Source organism: Oenanthe melanoleuca, chromosome Z, assembly GCF_029582105.1.
Source record: "Oenanthe melanoleuca isolate GR-GAL-2019-014 chromosome Z, OMel1.0, whole genome shotgun sequence".
Taxonomy (NCBI): Eukaryota; Metazoa; Chordata; class Aves; order Passeriformes; family Muscicapidae; genus Oenanthe; species Oenanthe melanoleuca.
In genome coordinates this window covers 24,070,870-24,089,987 of record NC_079362.1, presented here as the reverse complement: position 1 = coordinate 24,089,987, position 19,118 = coordinate 24,070,870, and the positions used below count along the sequence as shown (strand labels likewise).

Genomic DNA, 19,118 nt, shown 5'->3' with positions numbered 1-19,118 from the left:
CTTGTTTTGGAGAGGTTTTTTTTTACTTCAAGCAACATTTTTTAAAATTTTTTTCCACTTCGCTGGTGGTCATGTATGTCCACCTTTGAGAGAGCCAAATGAACAAAATGCCTGTTTAAATTCTTACAGGATTTTCATTTTATGCAGAGCAGCAGGAGGAATGTTGTGCCTTTTCTGGTGCAGAGCTAAATTTCCCACCAGACCCATATGTCTGCAAAGCGCACCTTCTCTCTCCCTCAGTGGATCCCAAGGGAAGTGAGCAAGAAATGTGGCAACTGCCTTCTTTCAGCTACAGGCAAGTATAGCAGGACATTTTTGTGACACCTACACCACTAAAGATTGCACTTCACTTCCAGTACAATAAACCAAAGATGCCAGGTGACTTTCAACAGAGACACGGATACACAGTGTTGCTTCCCTTCTCACCAGCAGCACCCTCCAGGTTGCAGGAGTGACTCAATTCACTTTTGTCTTGTAAAGGTATTTCAAAACCTTATCAAAAAAAGAACCACTTGACAATGCCAGAGGCATTTACTAAGAGGACTACAGGGTTTCTCTACTGGCCAAATGCTGCTTTCAGTTCTAACTGAGAATGCAGCCAGTGCTAAGCTTTATTTGCCTTAGAAAAACCTTTGTTTGAGGAGCTGAAAGCAGTTCTCTGGCTATCAGTAACACTGAGCCTTGATGAGAATGTTAGATGTACATGCTAGACTACAGTTGAAGTCTGAGCTCTGCAGTTTTGTAATCACTGTCTTGCAGCAGTGTGAACCCTCAGTCTAAGCACTTGTGAGTGGTAGTAAAGGCTTGTTCTTGATCCAGATTTCATAGCCACATTTTCATTGTGTGCTGTGGGAAACACCAGCCTTTTCCCTCCAGCTGCCATGGCTGTGTCAGCTGTGGTTTACTGTAATGTACAATTCTCTGTAGTAACTTTAATTAGTCAGCTTTGGTATGGTGATTCTAGTGGTATTAGCAGAAAGCTCAGGGTGGGTTGTATAACTGAAGAGGACAGAGGATTGTGATTGGACTACAAAGGGCATCTCAGCTGGTATGTAGTAAGTATATTGATGAATAATTTTGACAAGGAAGAAAAAGGCAAAGTCAGGTCTAGTATGATGTGCACACTATAATCGGGTAATACAGACCTACCACCTTTATTAATTCTTATTTATATTCCTGTAGCCCTTCAGGACTCCTGATCCTATTGATACTGTACTGTATAAATAGAATAGAAATGCATATTCCAAATTTCTGAAGAGTTTACCATTCCCATAGAGCAAATAGAACAGGAAAGAAGGAGGAATTATTTAGAATCAGGTGAAGTCATATTGGCATACCAGCATCTAATGTACCTTCACTGGTTTTGCTAGGCTTTGTAGTAAGTAAAATCCTAAACAGAAAAGGGGGAAGTTTTAAAAGAAAACAATATATTAGATTTATATGTGTCTAGGGAGCTTTTATGAAGTAAATAGGTGATGCAGAGGATCTTGTCTGAAAGAGCTTATTAGAGCTGAAATCCACAAGGAGTCATAAAATACTGCAACTGAGGGCAAATGTTCTGAGTACAATGCCATAGAGAAGGGACTACATCAACAGAGAGCAGAGTAACATTGCAGGAATGACAGGCAAAGAAAATAAACATTGCAGCAATCTCTGATGTGTCTACGACATAGTTTGCTTTGTTAAAGCAGTTGAAAGGAGGCTTGCAATAATTCATAACTTAGTGCCAAGAGGAGAGACTGTTGAGGATAGGGAAAGTTGCAATTTATGATACCTGAAAGTAAAGTGAAAGACAGCACCAAGTAATATTCATGCTTTTTTCTGAGGGTCATGTTTAAGCATTTTTTTCAGTTGCTAAATTTAAAGTATAACTTAAAATACAATTAATTTCACCTTTCTTCTCTTTTCCTTTTCAAATAACACAGGCTTGACATCAATGCCTGATGACATTATTTTTCCCCCCTCAGTTTAATCCATCCTTGCATTCATTCTTTTAAGGAGTATCAGTCATCATTTAGGCTTACATAACAGAGAAAATTATTATCCTACCAGTGTCTAACACTGCCTAACTGTATAATGCCTTCATACAGTTCACTTACGTTTCTGTCAGAGGAAAATGGCTTTCACAGACTGCTCTGCCTGCATGAGCATTTGAACTTTAGGTGTCATTCTTTGTCCTTAAGAGGAACAGCATAGTTAGAATTAAAGATACAAAGAATGCCCTCAAGTTGTTTGCAGTCACATCAGATTGTTCTCATAAGGGACAACAGCTAAGTATATTGACAATCAAGGCAAGTTCTGTCCTGTATAAATGGTTGTGAACCTTATGCTAAAGGTTGTACTGCTCATAAAAGCAAATTCTACATCCCCATCAGAGATCTGATGCCAGTGTGAAGTCCAGAGTTTGTTGATATGCTCAGCTGGAACACTGTGGGTGTGTTTATTTTCAGAGTTCTTGCTTTTACTGTAGACTAATATGCTACACTTCATATCAAGCAGGAAATACTGTGTGTTCAGGATGAAATTCATGTGCTTCATCTTCTGATCCTTGCAAACAGGAAACAGGCTTTGGTTGGCTCATCAGCAGTGTCCTAATCTTGCCTGTTCTTAAATCTGTGGTCTTTAAGGGTTTCTCATCCTTGAGTAGGTAATTTCATTTAGCTTGTACACACTTTCTGGAAAGTAGAAGAATTCAGGTACATCAGCTTTTAAAACAGGTTGCTGGCCAATGCTTGATCATAGAGTTCTTCAATACCATCAAATTAATGGATGGTTCATTCTGTTGTTACCTGTTTCCACTAAGTGAAGCAAATGAACAATGTGGTCAAACCTTAGCCTTGGCTTGATCAATTTGCTTACACTGCATGTGTTGTAATAATTTCTGTCCTAAGTGCCCTTAAAATCAGGCTTCTTACCAAGCCAAAATACACTGCAATAACTCTGTAATGCAGCAAGGAGATGGTCAGGCAGCTTATTATGGAGTGTGCATTACAGATAGAATTGATTAGAGCTTTGATACCTGAGCACATATGCATTCCTGCCTTTTCATTTTCTTTATCTTACACATAATTCTCCTGAACTTGAACAAGAGCTTGAAGCAATTATTTATTGTATCATTTGCTTGAAAACTGGATAAAAATAATGATTTTGAAAGTTAAAAAATGCAGTAATCAAATATAAGACTTTGTAGAATTTTATTCTCCAGAAAACCCTTCCTGCGGTTGAAATAATTATTAGTGCTTTTACTTAATTTGTGTAATTTTAATAAATAAGTATCTCATGCATTACAGAGTACTGGTATAACAAACTGGTCATATAAGCTGACCTACTGATCTTTCTGTGAATCAGCATATTCGAAAAACATCACAAGTATCATGCACACAGTGCATTTTTAAAAGTAACCATATTGCCTCCATTTAATTTCTGCAATTTTGAATCATTCTCCCTTTATTAGTATTTCAAGGATGTTGAGCTCTTTAGGGGAGCCGTGTAATACTGCATATTGTTGTAAAATATTAATTAGCATCATGTAGTTTAAGTGGAATTTTAGTCATTGTTGTAAGCTGCTATGAGTGATTCTTTTTTTCGCTTCACATTACTGTGAACTGTAAACATGCAGGTAGTATAATACTTCCTGCTTCTGGAGAAGTACTAAAAGAGCTCATGTTCTTGTCCTGAGATCCCATCATATACCACAAAACCAAGAGCTTTAAACTGAATCTAGAATACGTTGCCCTCACAGCAAGCTGTTCTGGAGATGAGGAACATAGCAGTGCAAGTTGTCACAGCTTGCCAGTGACAGTATTGTGACTCTGCAGGCAGTATATTTTATGTGAGACATAAAATTCCTACTTTTGACAGCATTTGGCCCTTGCAGCTGCTGTGCCACTTTGAAAAAGCATGGGAATTAGTCTCGAAAGCTGGAATGATTTTGCCTCAAACCAAATTCTATTGCCTGCCACCATTCCTCTAGCCTTTTTGAGAGGTATTTCCAAAGAGCTGTCTAGTATTTCTCTCCTCCAGTAAATTGGCTTAAACAGGTGTTTCGTGCCAGTGGGGTGTGCATTAATAAGCTCATTTCCATTCTAACTTTCTTGCTGTGGTCCAGGCAGAGCTCTGGTTATGTCATTAAATCAACATCTGGCCCTGGTTTTCCTGACATACTGAACCAAAAGATGTCTGCTTTTATCTTCATTTCCTTGCTATTATATGGGGTCATTCATTAATTTATTTGCCTACAGAGAACTCTTCTGCATATTAGCATTTCTGGTGACAGGAAGAAGACCTAAAGAGCACTTTCTGTTTTCTGGGGAGGTAGGATGTGTTAGAGCATCTTCTGGCTTGTCCTCTTTTCAGAAGGCTCAGTGGGCTTCTGAAGTGCTTAGCCTTAAGCTTTGTGGGCTGTGTTCTTCCTTTTTAACTGTTAATGTGGTCTGGAGAAGAAAAAGAACTTTTAGCACCGTTTTGACTCATGGAGAGAGAAAAACTTCAAGTAAATTCCCATGAACTTCCATCATCACAAGACTGGACAACAGAGGGAGAACAGCAAAGTCTTAGCATTGAGGACAGGAAAGAAGCAGGAAATGCATTAAAATTATGAGGGACTCATTTGAAGGAATGCTGAGAGCTGCTGAGGGTGAAAGATGAGAACTAATTGCAAAAAATAAGGTGCTTGGATGGATTGTTGGGACAATCTATCAAGGAAATGGAGTAATTATTAATTGAAGGCTTTCACATTGTGCACCTAAGTAAGTACTCAGAGAGACAAGATCCAGTTTTCTAAGGACACTGTATGGAAAAAGGGTTTCCAATGGGTTAATTTATTTTGCAGTCTCTATGTATTTATTAATGGATTGTGTATTTTGAAAGCTAAATTCTGAGATTTCTTCTGGATTTTCTGGGGAGGTTAAGGCATTTATAGATGTGGGGGATAGAGAAAAAATTTATGTGAGAAGTACAGAATGACTAGAAGAAAGCTCTATGAATGAAAATGTGTTAAGATTCAATGAGAAGCAACGAGAGATTGTTTTATATTGGAGAGTAACTGACCCAGGTGCAATAAGAACTAGATTGAAATGAATCTGCAAGTTTAATGCAACCCATATATTTAATAAGATACTTCTACTTTTTTTTTTTTAAGAGCCTGTTTCTTTTGTTTCTTTTAATAAAATATTAAGACAGCAGAATTTATAGATAATGTAAAGTCAATGATACTTCTAGATGTTCATAACTGACACGGCTTATTACCTGGCTCATTTTAGCCTTCTTTTTGTTTCACCTGCCCCATAAAGAAGCTTTTAAATTTGTGATGCTAGTAAAGGCACTGCCATTCCAAAGAGACAGGCACCTTAGCCTGTTGTGCATATAGCACAAACTGGAAAATCGGTACTTTCACTGTCCAAGTTTTGGAGACATGGTCCTGTGTATGTGTTCTATTTTATATGGTAATAAGATAAGCAGAAGTAATATAGGAAAAGATCACTGAAGGACTCAGAACAACAGGAAAATATACTGAAGTGAGTAAATGCTAATTTTACTATTATTTTTAGGCCTTACAGAAAATCATAAGAAACTTTTGTTTTGTGTGTGTGTGCTAAATACTAATCTAATCTTATTTTCTCTTTAGCAGTTGCTATAACCTTGAGAAAATTTTTAAGAACAGGGTACTCTTTTACTAACATTATGGGTTTAAAAGTTGTTTTTTCACCCCCTTTGTTTATTCATTAGAAATGGGATATGTTCAGATTTTCAACCCCTGCCAGGTAAAAAAGAAAAAAATAAGCAGAACTTTTAAATTATGCCACTCAGTAATTATTTTGGTGCCTTGATAGTTTACCAGCCTGTACATACTGACTTTTCATAGTATTCTGAAATGAAATAGCTGTAGCATGTTCACTGTATTTACCTGGGATGAATCACCTGATGCCTGCCATACTTCTACAGGAAAGGAAAAACTTCCTTTAAAAACTCTGCAAAATGCAGTAGTAACATCTTGGGGGTTTGTTTTATTGTTTTCAGGGTGCTGGGTGCACTGCACTGGTGGTAGCTGTGGTGGCAAGGAAGTTAGAACTTACCAAAGCTGAAAAACATGTGCATAATTTCATGATGGACACCCAGCTAACTAAAAGAGTAAGTCACACTTTATATTCACAACTGAAAAGGGATACTGTGTATTAATTTATTTCTGCATTTGTTTTTAAGTAGTCTCCTGCTTGGTACCCTTGCTGAACTTCATCATGGGTGTTATTTTGAAAGATTAGAAATTGAATGTTTTTTGAATTTAATGAGTTTTTCACTAAATTGAGGGCAACTGAAAGTTGTCAGCAAATTTTAAGGATTTGAATATTGCATAGAGGGTCCTTGTAGCTGGAAGGTATTTGGTGCTAATTAGTTAATAGTCTAATTTAACAGCAGTTAAGTGCTATGAAACTAGACTATTGTATTAAACCAGAAGCTTTTGCATGGCATATGAAAATGTATTTTTTTGTAGCTAAAACAAGTGAGATGACAGATAAAACCAAGAACTTCAAGCTATGAGATATATTCTTAAGAAAACAACATATTCAGGGTTTGCAAGGGTGACAGTCTTTCCAACTGCTTTTAGTACACAACACATGGTTTATTTAGTGGCACACAGTACTGAAGGACCTTGAAAGATGTTTGTATATATTATTTCTGGAAGAGACTGTTTTTTGCAAAATAAAAATCCTTGGTATTTATAGAAATACTTTAAATTAAAGAAAATGCAGCAAACAAGGCAATAAATTGTTTAGTCTGCATTACTGAGAAGAGCCACTGTGGAGACAAAGGTCCTTATAGTCACAATGGGAACTCAGAGATTGGCCATATTTTGAGACTGGTGTTTATTTATGCCTTTTGAAGTTTATTTTGTTCATCATATTAATCTCAATGTTAGTCTAATACTTTATCCAAGTGGTGCTTTCATAGCTTCAAGCTCATGAAACTTAAAGCACGTGAAAAGTGAACCAAGCAAACAAATCCGGGATGCACATTGGATCACAAGTCATGCAGATGCTGGAGAGCTCTCCTTACAGCCTGGAGATAGCCATACCTTGTGGAAGTGCAAGGGCTGCTTTGGGGTGATGAGGAGGTCTGGAAACCATGGTTGTGCTTTCAGCAAGGACAGGACAAGGTTCTCCAACATTCAGAGGTGCAAGGTGGGGTGCCCTGCTGCTGGGCCAAGCTATTGCATGACATTCCTGCAGTGTCTTAGCCATTGACTTAGCTCTGACACTGCAGTTACTGGCATGATGTAAAGCTGGCAGGAGAGAAAGATGAATAATTAGGACAGTTTTTCTTTGCAAGTAACTTAGTCTTTCAGCCATCAATCAACATTGCTTTCAAAGTATTTGTATGTTTTTAAGCATTTTTGAAAATTTTGGATAGCCTAAAAAAAGAACTGAAGGTACCCTTAACATTTTATGGAAAGACGCATTAAAAAAAAAGTCAAAGCACTTTTTAAATAGAACAGTTTAAAAACTAAATGCCACCCAAAAAAAAAAAAAAAAAAAAAAAAAAAGGGGAAAAGAGAAAAAGTGCTCAAACTGCTCTGGAAATTTAAAAGACTGTTAAATTGCTAAGAGAATTAAGAACTGCTAACCATAGAACAAGAAAGAGAGAAATGTTATGGCTCTATTGAATGCACTTAATTAACCTGCAGATAATGCATTAGTATTTCCTCACTGTAATTTATATTGCCATAAACACCAAGCAGTTACAACTCTTTGAAGAGGGAAAATTATTCCTGGATGCAAAAAGATTTGATCTGAACATCACATCTATATAAAAAGGAAACTGCTCATCCATCCCCTTAATCCAGTTATTGTTTTTTTCCCTCAGGGCTGCAGCTTCTTGAGGGACCCACTTCTCACATCTAAGACAGCATTTCAAAAGCTTTAGGAAGAGTTAATAACAGAAAAGTGAAAACATAACATAATATTACTTTTGTCAGTCTGGTGTTTTTCTTTCATTAAACAGGTGAAAAATGCAGCGGCCAATGTACTCAGGGAAACATGGTTAATTTATAAAAACACAAAGCTGGTTAAAAAAATAGACCATGCAAAAGTAAGGAAACATCAACGCAAATTCTTGCAAGCTATTCATCAGTAAGTATTATTTTGCTTTGTTTTTCCTTTCAAGGTGTTTTATCTGTCAATTTCCTTGTCTCTCAGCCACTCTTAGTCCCATCCTGCCCCCTCCCTCCTCTCCCCACCCCATTCCCTTCCCTTCATAGAAGATTGTACTGGATGTTGATTTTCTTCCACAGTAAGAGAAAGACAAGATTTTACTGTATTACCTGTTTGCAATAAAATAGAAAGGTACACTGGAAGTTTATGTCCATATAAAATGGTTAATGTTTTTTTAGAAGTTTCCCATAGTTCTTGAAGTATCTAAGACTTTTCTTGTTTTTTGCCACTAAGGTTATCCTTTGTTCTTATGCATTTGCTTCTGGGTAGAAGATGCAAGCTACAGTAGACAAAAGGAAAATTAAAATAAAATAAAAAAAATTTTAAAAAATTAAAAAAAAAAACCCAAAAAAACCAAAAAAACACATTTTCTTTATAATAGATGTTTTAATATATTAAAATCAGAATGATGTGGTAGAAGAGAGTTTAATGAAAAGAATATTCATCAAGTATCATTTTATGGCCCACCAGCATTTGGTTGCCTCTCTCCACTGCATATTCTCAGTGCATAAGATGAACTGTTGGTATTTCAGCTATGACCCCTGCCATCTGTTCTAGAAAATGGGGTGTGTGCCAGTAGTTGAGACCATTAAAAACCTCTGGCATTATTCAAATGAGTTCTTCCCTTCTACTTGAGGGTCTGAAAACAAGCCTTAGACTTTTTTGTTAAAACTAGTAGTAGGATTAAGCTGTACCACAGTATTGCCAAACTGCAAGGATTTATCTAAAATTTGCAGTATGTATTTGTCATAAAGCACATCCAGATGAGAAGAATTGCATAATGGTCACTATTCCTTAAACTACATGTGAGGAAAAAACCCCGGAGTTTTGTCCTCAGGAACCAGAATTCTTTTGAGAAATGGTCAGGATCTGTTTATCTGTTCTATTTGTTATCCCCATCCAGCCTGAGGCAGCCATTTGTACAGCTGATGAAGATAGTTCCCATGAGTTACAGAGAAGAAGTAGATAAATTAAGTTTAATTTCAAACTGATGATTTCATTACTTTTGAGTGTAGGTCTGTGACTGAGACAGCCAGTGTACAGATGTCAAGGAAGTATCTATGGTGAAAAGAATATCTGTGTAGCATCTTGCAGGAAAGACAGGAAGGAAAGGTCAGGTTTACTCATTTCCTGTTAGTAAATTTAGACTAACAATCATTCTCTCTTTCACAGTAATGTTTTAAAGCAGTAGATAGCTAAGATTAAGTTATTAAGTATTCTGTAAACTTTGATTACTGTATTACATTTAGCAAACTTGCAGGATTAAATGTTACTGTGCCATTGTGGAAATACTTTGAGGAATTAAAAGACAACAGAAGTTGAGGCAGTTTTGTGTGAATATAAAAAGTAGATTTTTATATAGTAGTTTGGCCATCCTGCTTAGCTTAAAGGATTGGGGGGTGGAGGGGAGTGGCAGAGGTTTTGGGGAGAGGATGGCATGTCATGTGCATCCTTGCTGGACTTGAATCCTTGATTGCAAAGGTTGTTCCTTAACATTTTAACTTTGCTATTTATTTTGTGTGTGTGTTTGTGTGTCTGCGTGTGTATGAGCACATATGTTCAGAAAAGTCTAAAAAGCACAGCAGGCTCGATCTCCAGCTCTTGATATCACTCAGGCTCAGAAGAACTTTACAGAATATAAAGTGGGTTCTGCACCTTCCTTAAAAATTAATTAATCAGGTGGGGTGAAGAAGGTGGCATCAGTAACTTTTTCATAGCTCTGACAGCTAGATTGCACAGCTATCTTAATCATTTCTCTCTGTCTTTTACCACTTCACCCACTTTGGGGCGCATTACTGCCCCAGAACTTTTGTATTCAGGAAGACAAACAAAAGATAATTTTTTCAGTATGCTGAAGAATGCACCATGGATGAGCACATTGCAGTAGCAGTTTGCTTTCTTCCAGTAGCTGAGTAGATGGATACAAATTAATTTTTCATCCCTTTTCATCTTTGCACTTTTTCTCAAGTGACTTACAGTTTTCCATCTTTCCGGAGTCTTAAGTTTTTTTTGATCCCCCTTCTTCACCTTCCAACCATTTCTCTGGAGACAAAAATCAAAGGAGTGGCATTTCAGGGCAAATTTCATAAAAGGAACCAGACTAGATCATGATAACAGTCATGGTCACAGCTCTGAAATGCATTCAGCTGGTCTGGGTGTTCTGCTTCTCATGCACACTAGATAAGATGAAGGTGAAATAATAAAAAGGTATGTTATGTATTGTATGAATAAGAAAAGCTACAGATGATAGTTAATGGGAAGGCTTGAAGATATTGCAGATTCCTTCATCATGAATGCACGTGAGTTAGATTCCTCCTCAGGCAGCTACTGATCAAAAGTAGCAACTCCCTAGGACTTTCCACCTGCTGAATCGAGCCCACTGTGCTCATTTGGTTGTTTTAGTATATTTTACACTTTGTTTTCTTTTGTTTTGTCTTTTTTTCAACAAAATGAAAATAGAGCTCGGAAGTAAGTTGTATAAGCTGTTCCTTTCTAAACTTGCAGAATTTACCACTGTCTGCATGCAAAAAATAGAGTTTTTATTTGTGAACTTCAGTGGTCTGATTGCTGCCATGGAAACGCAATGCAGAGTCATGATCTTTTTCTGTGATAAGTGAAGTTCATAAAATCAAAATTTTATCTTAATGAATTACTCTATGAAAGTCTGTTGGTTTTCTTTAAATCCGGCTGCTGCAGCTAAAGACTTGCCATACCTATACATTCTTACAGCCTGTGGTAGGTCTTGGGTTGGTTACCACGAAGAATTATCATGTTGGTGTCTAACTGGTACTTGTACTACTACAATGATAATGAACTTCCTGGAACTTTAAAATTAAAATACTGATTGTCAAACAGATGAGTCAATGAATCTTAAGAAAAGCAGAAAACACATATTCTGCAAATTATCAGAGAATGGTCACCAAAACACTGGGGTTGTCATTCTCCAGTGAAATAATTTCCTTTTAATAATTATTCTCTTCTGACACTGTGATGATATAATTCTGTACCTTGGAGACTCCTTCATATTTTTTTGTTTTAGAAAAACTCCACCTTGCAGCCTCTGAAAACCCCACTACTACAATCTGCCTTTATGTTGTGCTCTGAAAGAAGCTTCCAGGGAGGAAGAGCATATGACATTCCAGTAACAAGCTCCTGGAGTGCCAGTCTTATGTGATTAGTTCATTTCTACCTTAACAGAGTTATTTCCATTTTTATTTTGTCGATACTTTTAAATATTTCGCTCTCCCCAACTTACTTTCTCATACCAGTTAGCCAAGATGTGAAAGGAAATGCTTGTAAACTGAAGAGATGAAAGAAACATTCTGGTTTTCTTTAAACTAGTTTTCTGAGTAATGCCATCACTGAGAAATGGGCAGAGGATGCATTAGCAACCCACCTGTCACAAAATGCTGCCAAACTTACTTCCGTTTGACAGCTAACCAGATTGTTATTTTGGTCAGCCCTTGACACACTGGTGGACTGAAGTGGTATCTTATGACATATTGTTTATAAATTGATACCTAGGTTTTGCAAAACCCTATTTCCAGCTCTAGAACTGCCAGAAAAGTCATTGAAAGTCCAAGTATGGATCTATTATGAAATGTTGAACAAATGAATCATATTTAAGTCTAAAACACTCCTCTAGTAATCTGGAAAATGTGGGTTTCATATCAGAGAATGTATAAGAAGGGTCGTCTATATCTTGCAGAAAACGTGCATTACCAACAATAATGCAGATAGGTACGCATCAAATTAAAAAAAAAAATGTACCCTTGTTGCTTCTTTCATAGTTTTTCAATGCTACAGTTTAAATAGTGCTTTGAAAAAGAATGATGTAAATTTAAAATATAATCATATTTAGATTCACAAATTATTTAAGAAAACCAAATGTATTGGCAAGCATGTTGGTTATTTAGCTGCTGGTCAGATGGAAGTTCTGTTTAAAGTAAGGAGAAACTCACTTATCACTGTATGTTCATCAGGTTCCAACACCTGCTAACCCAATCCATTTCCGACAGAACAGGGCTAATACCTGTATCTAGTCATGTAGGCATGGGAAGATTCTTGTTTACTACAACAATAATGACAAAAAACTGTTGTTCTATGTTTCTTCCTATATCTACTTGTCACGATACTGAGGCTTTCAGGAATGTTTTGGCTTTCTTTCATGTAGTCTGGATAAGTCGTTATCTTCCTTTTTGAATTCAACTTTGACCATGGCCAATGGTATTCTCAAGGACATCACATTTCCTTGCTCTTTCCTTTTTTGCGGTGTTGAAGAAGCATGCTTCTCATTGTAGCAGGCACATGACCGATTCTGACTCTACACAAAGTAGTCAAGGCATTGTCCATGCAGTTATTTGCTCTTGTAAGTTTTGTGCATGCTCTGTAGAAATCCTAGTATGACCTCATACCAAAAAAAAAAAAATCTGACTTAAAATTTCACTTTTTAGATTAAGAAGTGTAAAAATGGAACAAAGGAAACTGAATGATCAAGCCAACACTTTGGTGGACCTGGCAAAGGTTAGTAGGCAGTTACTGTTGTTTCAATATTCATCCTTTCAAAATGAAGAGTTTTTAAGTGTAAATGTTATGCATTGTATGTGCAAATATTGTTATTAACAAGGTTGTTATTTGTAGCAAACAAAAATATATGTGTGTTTTGTGATAGCACCTACTGAAAGAAACAACCTGATGAAAGTTTGAATGTACCATATTTATTTATTTTTTTGTACATTTGAAAAAGACTTCACAATTGAGAGGCTGATCCTGAGAACTCCTGAGGTGACTGCAGTGCTCATGGTAAATGCTGAACTGTGAGTGGGCTGTAGTGGTGTAGTGCTGTGTAGTAAGAAGATTTGCCATGTGGTGATAGTGACTGTGCCATGACAGACAGATTTACTATTTATGTAGTAAATAGCCTCTGGACTGGAGTTAGAGGTTCAGGTTTCCTGTTCCTATTGTCTTATGCAGCAGGAACTTTGGACAAGTAAATTTAGATCTGAATTTACTTAAGTTTTTATAATGAATAATAGCTGTCTACTTTGCCAAAATATCATAAGGCTTTTTAAATTTTCTTTAAATTTGAGTTGATGTAAAAAAGGCTATTCAGTTGCGAGCTGCTTTATTGTTGCTAGAATTTTTCATAAATATATAATAACTAGAAAGCTAGAGGTCTGAGCTGATAGTATTTTGAATTTGTCATTAGATCTTAATATTTAACAGTTACTGTGAGCTTAATTTGAGGCTACATTAAAAGCATTTATGGGCTCTTCCTAAGGGTTTCTTGTACACTGCTTCATTTACCTCAAAATCCTCCTCAATTTCAAGTGCATCAAATGAAAGATTAAACTCTTCAGTGTTCCTTTACCTCTTGCTTTATAGAATCACCTGACAACTTCAGGTGAAAGTACAGCTCAATCTAATACTTCTGGCAACTAACAAGGACTTTTGATACACTATTTTGTGTAGACCACTTTTCAAGGGTTATGCTAGCATCCTAAAAGAGGAGGCAGAACAATGGGTTATAACACACCTGATACTGAAGTGGTTTACACTTCAGGCAGTCATTCAATTAATTTTCCTTTCCTTTGGATGGTTCATAAATTTCAACCAGGTTTTCTACTGAATCACATCCAGTTTTGACTCTAGTTTAAATAATCTGAAACCTCAGTCCATAAGAGCAGACATTCAGCCATTATTTATAACCAAATCTCTATGAATCTCATTTCAGATTACATTTTTACTGACCATTGTGTCATCTTAAAGTACACTCTATCTGTTTGCTCTATTCAAGCAGTGTTTTGTAGAGATAGATTGGAGAGTGCAAAATTAGAAAAGCACACAAATGAGTTTTTACTCCTTGCACTGCTTTTAAAAAAAATCCACTCAACCCCTCTTACTGCCAATTCAAGAAAATCTGCTCAGTTTAAGGAGCAAGCCATGAACATTTGTGCTCTGCTTAGAAGAATGAAGGTATTTAAAATCAGAATCAAGAACAGTTAAGGATGGAGCACATCAGTGGAGCGTTCAGTCCCTTGGTGGCTTACACTGTCTGTTCAAAAAGCTTAGCCTGGTGCACTCCCAAACACTAGAATTTCTGAAAATGGTCTGGTCTTTAATTGATTTTGACTTCAACATCTAAAGTGGCACTAAAAGGCATTACATTTCTGCTTAAGAAATCTAGTAGAAAGTTTAGTTTAGAGTAGTTTAATCTACAAGGGAAATTATTTCAGGAGACTAGATATTGTTATAGTACTCATACCCTCTTTTACAAACCTTTGTAGAGTTGTGCTACTTGTTACAATACATGTAAGGTCTCTCTAAACCTTTACTTACATCCTTCTACTTTCAGACTCAAAACATCATGTATGACATGATTTCTGACTTAAATGAAAGAAGTGAAGATTTTGAGAAGAGAATTGTTACTCTGGAAACTAAACTGGAAACTTTAATTGGTAGCATTCAAGCCCTTCCTGGACTGATTAGCCAGACAATCAGCCAGCAACAGAGGGAATTCCTCGAGGCTCAGATACAAAATTACGATAAGCATGTTGCCTACAGTGCTGAACGATCACGATCTTTGTCAAGAAGAAGGAGATCATCCTCCACAGCACCACCAACTTCATCAGAGAGTAGCTAGAAGAGAATAAGTTAACTGCAAAATAAAGACTTTTTGCCATCATATGGTCAATATTTTAGCTTTTATTGTAAAGCCCTATGGTTCTAGCCAGCGTTATCTGGGTTCTGATGTCAGAATCCTGGAAACCTGAACACATTTTAGGCCAAAATGAGTGAAAACTCTCTTTTTTTCCCCCCTCCTCCTCTCAGATGCACAGTGAATGCACCTAGTATTGCTATATTAGATTGTTCTTCCTGTAATTTCACTTTTTATTCATGCACTTCAAACAAGCTTTACTACTACAATACATAATCTAATATAATGAAAATGTTAATTTCTGCACATAGTTAATTGATTTCTTTGACCTAACAACCAAAAAAAAGAAAAAAATCACAATCAAAAGACCTAATTATGAACTCTTAAGAAACTAAATTTAAGCTTAATAATTATTTCTAAGTATGAAAGCTAACTGTCTAAACTTTGCTTGCAGTGGAGGGGGAAAAAAACCAATATTAATCTAACAGTGTGCTGTGTATGTATAGTCATTTTAAAAGGTCATGGTGAATTTGATTTCTGAAGTGATTAATTAAAAATATAGTTTATCGTAGAAAAGTCTTGAAGTAAGCTATGGGTTTTTAAAATATTGTTAGGGCTTTTTTTTAACATTCATTAGTACACACACACATTGACAATATATATACATATGTATTTATGTATATAAAATTATTTATGCAATGCCCATAGCAATGATCTTTTAAATTGACTATTCATAAAGCTACTGGCATGCAAAAAGCACAGGCAGAGTCCTGTTTACTTATTCAGAGTCTCACAACAATGCCAGGTTTGTCCAGATCAAAAGCACCACTTTCACCCAGAAGTCTCCTAATAATGCTATTTGGGTTTTGAAAGTATTAGGTTGCTACTTTCTCCACTCCTTTATTTGTGTTTCTGGAGTGAATGACTGACACAAGACTTACAGTATACACAGTTGTGTGATAGCAGCACAGTGTTCTGTATACATTATGTGTGGGCAATCCCCATGGTTCCTGCTATGCAGTCAAGCTTAGCAAAACACTTCTAGCAATATTTCCAAAATCTCCTGTAAAAAGCCAGCTGTAGACTGGAGTTACAACAGTAGGGTATCTATAATACTTTATTTTCAGGCATAAAAATAAGGTCTCCTACTTTATTAAAGAAAAAAACAAAAAGAAAAAAAAAAAAAACAAAAACAAATCACAAAGCATAGTCACCAGTAGGCACTGGTGAAAAGGTTTTGACTGACATTTCTCCTGGTTTATGCTCTAGAGGAGCAAAACTAGGTAAGTTTAAATGCTCAGTACATACAAGTTGCATTCACAATTCCTAGCTATAAACAGGAAATTATTTGACTTTATGAGACATTTTTTAGAACTTACTATTTACAAAATATGCCAGTTCAGTCTGCCTGTCCCCTGGTTTACAGACAAGGGTGACATCTGTAGCTAAACAAGTTAGACGTGGCTGACTGTTTCTAAGTGATACTATGTCTGCCTAGAGGTAACCAGTTTGCTCCTTGAAAGAAAGGACATTGCTCCATGAAACACTGTGATTTCTGGTCATCAAGGACAGGCAGGAAAGAGTAATGCAGGAAGTGAGGGCAGACCCTTCTGGGCAAGACAGAAGAGCAACCAGAATTCCCCAAACCAAATACATAATCTGAAAAACAGCAGATAATTTAGGCCTATTCAAATTAAAGGATCTTCCTTTTCTGGTGTTACGAATGTATAAATTATGAATGTATAAGTGACATCCAGAGGTATTGCATGCTTATTAAAAGGTCAAGAATTTCTCCAGCTTTTAATGTCCTTGAGAAAGATGATGACTTTGCAGTATTTTTCCCCCTAGAGCAGGACAGTTGCATGCCTTTGGCGTGCCTTATTTACAGGCTGTGGTATTTTGTGACTGGAAATAACAAGCAGTATTGCATAGTATTTGCAGTTCTGCTTTTGTTTTTATGGAGTTCATTTTTAAAGGAAAAGGTGGATATTATATAGTCCTAATACTTTTCTAGTGCAGTCCTTAACTAGATGAGATTGTGAGTGGTCATAAGGCCAGTAGTGATTAATAATATTGGAATTTAATAGTCAAGTTTTAGAATTCTTTTTTCTCCTTTTTTGCATTTAGTTTAGATTACTTTTCTTGACATTGAATGTGAAATACACTTTCTGTAGCTTGAATACATTCCTTTTTCTCCTGTCAGCTTGAACTAGCTCTTTCATTGTTTACATCTTTTCAATATATGTATAACATCCATTTTTTGCACAACTGGGTTCTTAAAGAACTATAGCTCCACTTCAAAAATTCTTGTCAATCTGTCAATTTTAATTAAGATCCAGCTGTAAGTATTGAGCTGGCTATTTCTGTTGTGAAAGAGCAGCTGTCAATCTTTGACCTCTCCATTTCTTTTACTCACTAGGACTCAGAAGCCTGAACTTAATATTATTGCCACAGCTTTATGCAATGGTGAGATGCATCAGGATTATTTCCATCAGTAGCATTCTGTAACAACCTGCCAAATTATTTTGGATTCCTTCCTTTCTTTGTAAAGCAAAAAACAAATGTTATAATGTAATACTCCAGTTCTATGTCTTAATGCACCTTCAAGCTCACTACAGATATTTTATCTGCATTTTCAGCACATATGACTTTATTCTTGTAATACCTGATTTCAGCACTAAGGTGCTGCATGGGGATATACTACATGAAAGGACAGATATAAACTTTTATTCAGGAGAGCACAAAGCACTCTTGGTTTGATTTTCTTACTCCTGACACTAAACTCCTTTTAGTCTTCCCTTGTCTGACTTTTGTAGTACCACAAATTCCATTACCGACTTTTTAGTTTGAAAACTTTAGCTCTATCGTTGTCAACATATATGATCATCAAAAGGAAAACATATGATAGATCGTGGAAACTGTATATTTAAATGTAGACTTTTCTTAGAAAGATTGTTTACAAATGACAAGGAGTCTTTCTCAATTCATATGGCATATTTACCATATTACAATTGTAAAGCTTCATGCACCTCTTGCCTTAGTTTCACCAGTAGGAAAATTCTGCTTTCAGTTGCTATTATACTCTTTCTTTTCACTACATTCCAGACACTGATTCCATCTTTAAGTTTCTTGGGAGTCTTGTTGCTAGTCTGCTTTTTTAAAGATACCGAGCAAAGATATCTTGCTCGGCAGGACTGAAATGTAAGATCACAAATAGACCTGTTCACTATGCTTACAATTAAATGCATTGATTTAAATAGTACTTTTTACTTACATTTAGGTTTTTTGCAGAATCAGAATAATACATTCATATGTTTTATGCTTGCAAATGCTCTGCAATTCTTGATTCTGTAAATCATAATATATTTTAAGCTTGCAGATCTTTCCAGACAGACTTGTGCAACTCAGCTTTTCTTTACCTCCTGCTGCTCCATGGGGATGTATCTATTATGGAAAAAGATTTGCCATCTAAAATTTGGCATCCAGCTTAGGAGCTCTCAATGCCTTCTGGAGGTCCATACCTTGTGAGCTATTTCAAAACCATGGCTCCCCAGACTGAGTTGGAATCACTGTCATCATTAGAGCAAAGATAAATGATAAACATACTGTTTTTATGAATTGTAAGACTCTTTCCATGTCAGATCATATGTAAACATTCGAGTTGATATGCCACGCATTAAGAGCATATCTAAGCATAAAAGAATAAAAGGTGTTCAATGTGTCTAAAATTCAGAATAAAATCTGTAACCCTTATCAATACTGAAAATTAAAATTGTTTGAAAACTCCTTTCCCCTAACTAAAAGTTATGAAAATTCTTACTGAGCTTTATCCACAGAAGGTTTTCCGATTAATAAGTGTTCTCACCATCTGCCAAACTTTTTGTTCATATTCATTCTTTTTTAAAATCAAAGTCCTTAAAGTCTTTTTACCCTTTTATTAATAATTATTAAGGGGCGAGAAAATAGTTATTAAGGGGTGACAAGCAATGTAATTGAGGGGAAGGTAGGAATGAGGTAACACTTACTTATGTGTGTCATTTTCAGAGCTCCACCTCTGCATCAGCATATCTAAATGCACAGGTAGAAATGAACACAAATTTTAGCCAGTACTCCTGGCTACCCAGGTCTGAGCCAGTCCTAGCCTGGGAAGAGCACTGCCATATCTGAACAGTTCTGAGGTGGAGCTTACACACACTCAAAGCCAACTATTTATGTGTGTGGAAGTTTATGTGCACAGAACCTTATATGTGCGT

General features: G+C 36.2%; 1 protein-coding gene across 1 annotated transcript in view; it reads left to right on the top strand.

The window, feature by feature from the left end:
• The window catches only part of KCNN2 (potassium calcium-activated channel subfamily N member 2), a 71,232-nt gene extending 52,614 nt beyond the window's left edge, over positions 1-18,618 (top strand). The window contains exons 5-8 of the mRNA XM_056514423.1: positions 6,019-6,129; positions 7,999-8,126; positions 12,662-12,731; positions 14,563-18,618. Of these exons, the coding sequence (XP_056370398.1) occupies positions 6,019-6,129; positions 7,999-8,126; positions 12,662-12,731; positions 14,563-14,850 (597 nt within the window). The 3' untranslated portion in view covers positions 14,851-18,618. The remainder of the gene's footprint in view (positions 1-6,018; positions 6,130-7,998; positions 8,127-12,661; positions 12,732-14,562) is intronic.
• The last annotated feature ends 500 nt before the right edge of the window (positions 18,619-19,118 follow it).